Genomic DNA, 7,117 nt, shown 5'->3' with positions numbered 1-7,117 from the left:
TTCTTTCTTTTGATAAGTAAGAACTTCTATTCAATATTTGATCAGATTTATACAATTTATTTTTCCTTTCTTTTTAAATTATATTAAAGTTATTTAAAAACTAATATTTTGTCAAGATTACATTCCATTTTAAAATTATTAAAGTAAAAAGTAAAAATTGAGAAAGTGGAAAATGTGAATGTAAAAAGTGAAATTGATTTTGTTGGAATTTAATATGAAAATGTGATGTATTTAGATATATAAACATTTTAGGTGAGAGTAGATGAAAAAAAGTTATTTTTTAATAAACATACAGTAGTATTAATGTATAGTTATAAAAAAATTATCAACTTTTTTAGCAATTTGAATTTTGACCAGATATAGTAGTTTATTAATTTTATATAAATATTATATAACTTTTAGATAATGTATTTCGTTTGGTAATATTTTTTAGATCATAATTTTATTTTCATTTGATGTAAAATATTTTATTGATTATGTATTAATATGATATTAAAATTATTTTTTAAATAATGATATAAATTATAATTTTTTACTTAATTTTGTATACAAATTAAATTTTGAATTATAAATTAATTTTATTTTAACCTAAAGTATTAATTCAAATAAAAATAATTATTTTTACAAGATTAAATATCTCAAATTAAATTCCCACTATTAAAAACAATAATAGTCTCTAAATTCAGAGTATTCTAGTTTAAAAAAATATGATATATATTATAAATTAAGTTAAATTAAATAAAGTTATTTAATGTAGCTAAATATCATGTTAAAGTGTACGGCGATTTTATATTATTTCTTTTTTTAGAGTGCCTAAAATATGTTTAAGAACTTGTGTGGTTAAATAAATTATAGTTTAAAACAATTAAGTTGCTTGATTTTCTATACACTTAATTCTATAGACACTAATTTTGATCCTAACATATAAAATTAATATTAAATAATCTTGAAAAAAAATGACAATAATCTATATGATAATTTTGATCAAAAAAATTAAAGATTAATGGTTAAATTGAACTCTTAGATCAATTGAAATTTTGAATCTCTTCTTTCAAACTTTATAATACAAAAATGAAATTTTGTCTTATTAATTTTAAACTACGTTAACTTATTATTTACGTAATATTTATAAATAAATAAATAAATAAAATATCAATGTCAATAATTTAATTACCGATTTTTATCGAATTCAAAGTTCTGACTATCGATTCTCTAAAATTCAGTAGTTAAATTCTCAATTTGCTGAAAGTCGGTAATTAAATTAGTGACATGATCTTTTATTTATTTATTTATTTATTTATAAACGTTACATATTTGTATAATTTTAACAATATAAAAATTCAAAAGGTAAGATATAAAAGAAAAAATCTAAAATCTCATTTGACAATTCTATCATATTATTATTTGTGGAAAAAAAATATTATATAGATTATTGTCATTTTTAGAGTGAATAACCTTATGTATTTAAATAAATTTTAGTTAAAACATTAAATTTATTTTATTTTTATACAATTAATTCTTGATTGTAATTTATATGATAATTTAAATTACAATAATCTATATGATAATTTTGGTAACAAAAAATTAAATATAATTGATTGGTACTTGTTTGGAAAAAAATGTTAAATACCAAATGAACTGGTATATATTTCAATACAAAAATAGATTTGATTGAGATTTTATCTTATATGTAATTAAGGAATAATAATAATGCGTTACATTTATTTTTATTTTCAGTTTAATTTCTAGGAGGGAAATATTTTCATCATTATCGATCGTAACCATAAAAAGAAAATCGCGTGAATCTTTCATTGTTTCCGGCGAGAATTTTACTGTTGCTTTCGCCGTCTCCGTCGCCGTTGCCGCCGCCGTCTTCGTCGATCGACTAGCTTCTCTCAGGTGCGTTTACATTGATCGCTTCCGTCTTCATTCTTGGAGATACTGTTTGATTGTAGAGAAGCAAATGAGATTACTGGAAGTTACTGTTTAAGAGTTATTATTGAGGACGAATTTGCTATCGTTGATTTTCTTTTGCATGATGTTGTATTAGTTCGATAATCGTTTCTGTAACTGTTGACGGAGTTAATTTATGATCGTAGTAGTATTCTTTTCATTTTGTTAATCAGATGTTCATATTTCTGTAATTAGGTTTTCAATTCCTTATTTGATTGATGTCATTCTTAGTTAGCTTTTGGTATTGAAACAAAATGAGTTATGACTACTGTAATTTTGTTTATCTTTGTTCTTTCCAGTTCTGATACTATCACCATGCAAAATCACGAGAAAGGGAATGTTTTGCATCTGGAGACAATCTGTGGTTCTTTTCTGATTGAGTTAAAGGTTGTTAATGTTTTACTTCTTCTAGATTGTCTCTTTTGGTACAGTTCATTTGTTAATCCTCAAGTTTTAATTGAGTGTTACTGTCTTTTGATCAGAAAATATGGGAGGAAGTTGGGGAGCCTGAAACAATTACAAGAAACATTATTCTTGAACTTGAACAAGAGTGTATAGAAGTGTGCAGGAGGAGAGTAGATCAGGCAAACCAGAAAAGAGCCCAGTTGCGAAAGGCAACTGCTGACTCAGAAGCTGAACTTGCGTATATCTGTTCTGAATTGGGTGAACGACCACCATTACATACTAAACCTGTATGTTTGTGACTTGGTTTAATGATCAAAATTCATATTTTTCTTCTGCAATTTTTACTACTGACCAGGATTTGTTTGATTCTTTTTGAAACAGATTCCTGGAACATTGAAGCAAGAGTTTGAGACCATTATTTCCCAACTAGAGGAAATGCGAGTGAAAAAAGCAGAAAGAAAGAATGAATTTCAGGAAGCTCTAGATCAAATACAGAAAATCTCCAATGAGTTTTCTCTGCCTAAAGAAGATAATACATGCATTAGAGTTGGTGATGAAAATGACCTGTCTTTGAAAAGATTAGAAGAGATCCATAGTTGTCTGATTGTTCTGCAGAAAAAGAAGGTTTTACCTTGTCAAATTTTCATTAGTCCTTTGAAATAAACTAATCTTTTTCATGGAACCAAGTGCAAAGAAGTTATGCTTTTCATGTTGGAATCCTTGAATGATGGTTATAGTTTATAATAATGGCTCCATTTGGAAACACTTCTAAATTTTGTTTGTGTATCCGGACGTAGATCCATACGAGAAACAACTAATAAACTTATGGTTTTATCTCTCACTAAGTTTAGTTTTCAAACATTATCTCATTTTTAGATCTAGATTTTTTTTGTATCAAGTGTTTTCAAATGGGGCCAAAAATGCTATGTAGATAAATTAACAACATTTCAAATGAGAGGCTTTTTAAGTCTAACCTCTCTTGCTTTTTAGAAATCTTTTAGAGATTTAATGGATTTTCTTATCATGATTGATAACCTGTTAATCCCGTTTTCTCCATCTTCCCTGCAGGATGACCGCCTTAATGAAGTTCAAAATCATCTGAACACTTTGAAATCACTCTGTTCAGTGCTTGATATTGATTTCAATCTGAAAATTCAAGAGGCACATCCTTCTCTTGTTGACAGCCATGCCATCAAAAGCATAAGTGATCACACAATTCAAGTATTATCCGCTGAAATATGTGGTTTGCAGGAGCTCAAGACAAAAAGACTTGAACAGGTTCTTGATGCTCATTTAGATACTCTTTCTGGTGACACTTTCTGCTGTTCTTTAATTTTTATATATACCTTCTAATACTTTAATATCTTTAGTGTCAAGATCTTGCAACGACAATGGTGGAACTTTGGACCCTATTGGATACACCGATAATGGATCAAAGATTATTTCACAACATTACAAAGAAGATTGCTGCTTCAGATTATGAAATAACTGAGCCTAATGCACTATCTTTGGATTTGATTAGTAAAGTAAGTTGTTTTCATTCTCTTGTCCTTTACATTATGAAGCAAGATTGATAGAAGTGACAAAAAAAAGGATAATGAAGAATGTAAAACAAGTCAAGAGAATAAACTATTCTTCAATTATATTATTATCATCATAAAATGATATCTTGACAATCAAAAGCAGTCTTAAAATCAATCAAGAAGCAATCTTCTAGCTATTTTATTACATTTTTTTCCTAGTAAATTTGTTTCACCTGCAACTTTATATACTTGTTAAAAACCCCTTTCTTAATATATGTTGGATTAGTTTGGCAAGGAAAATGGCTAAGAACAGTGTTCATCTCTTTTTGTTCTTATATATGTAGGCAGAGATTGAAGTAAAGAGGCTGCAACAGTTGAAATCTAGTAAAATAAATGAAGTTGTTGTGAAAAAGAGATCACAATTGCAGGAATTGTGTCAGAGAGCGCATCTAGTTCTTGAAGCGCAAGATGCTGTAGAGTCTGGTATGAATTTTATATAGAAACTGGTAATCTAGCTGTTAGTTTCTTTATGAACAACTTCTAATTAATCTTGGCAGGTGAAACAGACCCGATATACTTATTGGAGATTATTGAGTTGCAAATTTCAAAGGCGAAGGAGGAAGCTTCTAGTAGGAAAGAAATACTAGAAAAAGTAGAGAAATGGTTAGCAGCTTGTGAAGAAGAGGACTGGCTTGAGGAATATAACAGGGTTTGCCTTGACCTTTCATTATTAGTTTCAATCCTCTCATTTTAACCCCTTTTACCATTTTATGAAATTGAATGTAGGATGATAACCGCTACAATGCTGGGAGGGGTGCTCATCTCATTTTGAAACGAGCAGAGAAAGCTCGTTTGTTGGTTAATAAAATTCCTGGTATAATTGACAAGAGGATCTCTGGTTTTGAATGCACTGGCCTATTTCAAAAAAATATTGTTTCCTAGTTCTTTTAATTGATTGATTGAGTGTTTTCATGTTGAATGACTCTTGACTGTTTCTTTGATCAGCAACGGTTGAGGCATTGGTTGCAAAAGTGAGGGCGTGGAATGATGAGAAAAAAGTTGAATTTTTATACGATGGTGTAAGAATTTTCAGCGAAAAATTCTGTTCTTTCGAGAAATTTCATAATTCTGAAATTCCTTTCTCATATCCAGGCCAATCTTCTTACAATGCTTGAGCAATATACTATATCCAAGGAAGAGAAGGAGAAAGAATGTCAGAGGCAGAGAGTAATGTTCCTACTTTCTTTCTTTTTATGTTTTCCTTTTGTTAAATTGTTTATTTGTTCATAGGAAGAGAAGAAACTCGAGGGAAAAATGAGGGCGAAACATGAAGTTCTTTACGGTTCTAAACCAAGTCCATCCATGAGTGGAAAAAAGGCTTCAGGTACATCAGTTGGATCTTTATATAACAAAAGATACTCAATTCAACCTGCTCTTCTTCAGTTAACTCCATCCAGTTCTAGACAGAAAGGTAACAACATTTTAGCAATTTTGAATCTGTATTTCATTTTTTAAAAGCTTGTTTGATGGAAAAGTGGATTATTTGGGGTTATTTGAGTTAAATGACTAAAATATTTTTTGTATTTAATATTTCAAAATGTTAAAAACAATAACATAAGGGTATTTTAGGTAATGACTTGACTAATTTGATTAATAAAGTGATTGACATGTTCTAAGTGTGATTTCAGATTCATAAAAAAAATTGTCTAAGTTTAGTTTCTAAGGCCTTGTTTGATCTTGGGTTATTTTCATTTTTTCATGTTTTTGAAAACTCTCTATTTCATATCAATATTGTTTTAACTATCAAATCACTTTGATCATCAACTAAAATAGAAAAATACCCTTTAATTTTATTAAATTTAAATTTTAAATACAAAAATATATTTTAGTAATTTATTTTAAAGATATCCTAAATAACCTATTTTTTCTATGGAACAAGGTTTTTGAGATAACCCATAAAAATCTTAGAAAATCCAAAATCTTACTAGTTCTAAGAGCTTGTTTGGTGTAGTTTTTATATATATGAATAATATAAAAAAAATATTATTTGATAAAAAAGTGGATTATTTAAGTTATACGAATAAAACATTCTTCCTATCTAATATTTTTAAAATTTTAAGAACTTGTTTGTTGTACTACGGTTTTATTTGTAAGTAATCCATTTAAAAAATTAAAAAAAAAAACTTGTTAGAAGAAGAATTAAGTGGATTAAGATTTTAGTCAATGATTTGATTAATGATGTAATCAATCGATAAAAACAGTTAACCATATTAACTTTCTTGAGCAGGTGGAAGAAACAGCGAGGTTTCCAAATCTCAAACTAAGAAGAAGGATAATCGTAAACCACTATCCCCATTATCATCATCAAAAACAAATATTCAAGAAGAAATTCGGGGTGAGAAAACAGAAAAACGCGTTAATGAAAGAATTCAGAAATCAAGTCCAACTAAGATTGGTGGTTTGATTGATCATGATTATGTAAACAGAACTCCAGGGAGATTGATTTCATCAATACCAACAACTCCCTCAACCATATCGGTTGCAATGCAATCGGCCATGACTCCATTCACCCCTTCGGTTGTTGTTGATGAAGACTCTGAATATTCGTTTGAGGAGAATAGAGCCTGTTTCGCTCGTCCTAATAATTCGGTTTCTAGGCCTATTCTACGCTTTTAACTAGTAAATGTTACTTTTCTTTTCTTAGTATTACTAAAACTACTAGGTTCCACTATTATTAGAAGTCCCATTTTTTGGGGGACATTTCCTTTCATAATAGTTGAACTCCAATCAAAAGTTTTCCTTTCTCACTACCTATTTTGACTGGTATTTTTTTTATAAGTTTGGATGAGTAATTCTTTGGAAATATTTGTTTTTGTCAAGTATCTTGTCAAAGCTCGCGTCTATTAGTCGGCTCAAATAGTTGCCCTAGGGGTTGTGATGATATTACATATTGGTTTTGCCCAAGTTAACCATGGATGAGGATGGAGTCATGGATGATATCACATATAGCGTTGTAAATAATAAAAAAATATAATTCATTCTCGGTTTTGCACTAGTTAACCATGATTGTTTTCGTCAATATATTCGAAACTGACAAATACAAACAATATAAGATTTTTTAATTCGAACTCGTTAAAATGTTTTTTTAGCCTTTTCTCTTCTTTGATTTTAAGTGGAGATCTCATAATATGCAAATATAGCCACAATCATCTTCACCACATAACATACTTTCACCA

The 7,117-nt window shown here is 28.7% G+C and overlaps 1 protein-coding gene across 1 annotated transcript; it reads left to right on the top strand.

Moving 5' to 3' along the window:
* The first annotated feature begins 2,166 nt into the window (after positions 1 to 2,166).
* LOC124943887 (65-kDa microtubule-associated protein 9-like) lies at positions 2,167 to 6,682 on the top strand. The gene is made up of 12 exons (XM_047484344.1): positions 2,167 to 2,340; positions 2,436 to 2,645; positions 2,740 to 2,982; positions 3,427 to 3,636; positions 3,729 to 3,884; positions 4,226 to 4,364; positions 4,439 to 4,590; positions 4,668 to 4,755; positions 4,887 to 4,960; positions 5,034 to 5,108; positions 5,172 to 5,391; positions 6,169 to 6,682. The coding sequence occupies exons 1-12, from the start codon at positions 2,215 to 2,217 to the stop codon at positions 6,555 to 6,557; spliced, it is 2,082 nt and encodes a 693-aa protein (XP_047340300.1). The 5' UTR covers positions 2,167 to 2,214; the 3' UTR covers positions 6,558 to 6,682.
* Positions 6,683 to 7,117: the final 435 nt, after the last annotated feature.

Source organism: Impatiens glandulifera, chromosome 6 (genome assembly GCF_907164915.1).
Source record: "Impatiens glandulifera chromosome 6, dImpGla2.1, whole genome shotgun sequence".
NCBI lineage: Eukaryota > Viridiplantae > Streptophyta > Magnoliopsida > Ericales > Balsaminaceae > Impatiens > Impatiens glandulifera.
This window is presented reverse-complemented; position numbering and strand designations above follow the sequence as displayed.

Bases quoted from the DNA above. Each gene is read 5' to 3' on its own strand.
- LOC124943887 (XM_047484344.1), top strand. From the start codon at position 2,215: ATGACTACTGTAATTTTGTTTATCTTTGTTCTTTCCAGTTCTGATACT. The intron at 2,983-3,426 runs GTTTTACCTTGT...TCTTCCCTGCAG, and splicing joins TTGTTCTGCAGAAAAAGAAG to GATGACCGCCTTAATGAAGT. The intron at 4,961-5,033 runs GTAAGAATTTTC...TCTCATATCCAG, and splicing joins TTGAATTTTTATACGATGGT to GCCAATCTTCTTACAATGCT.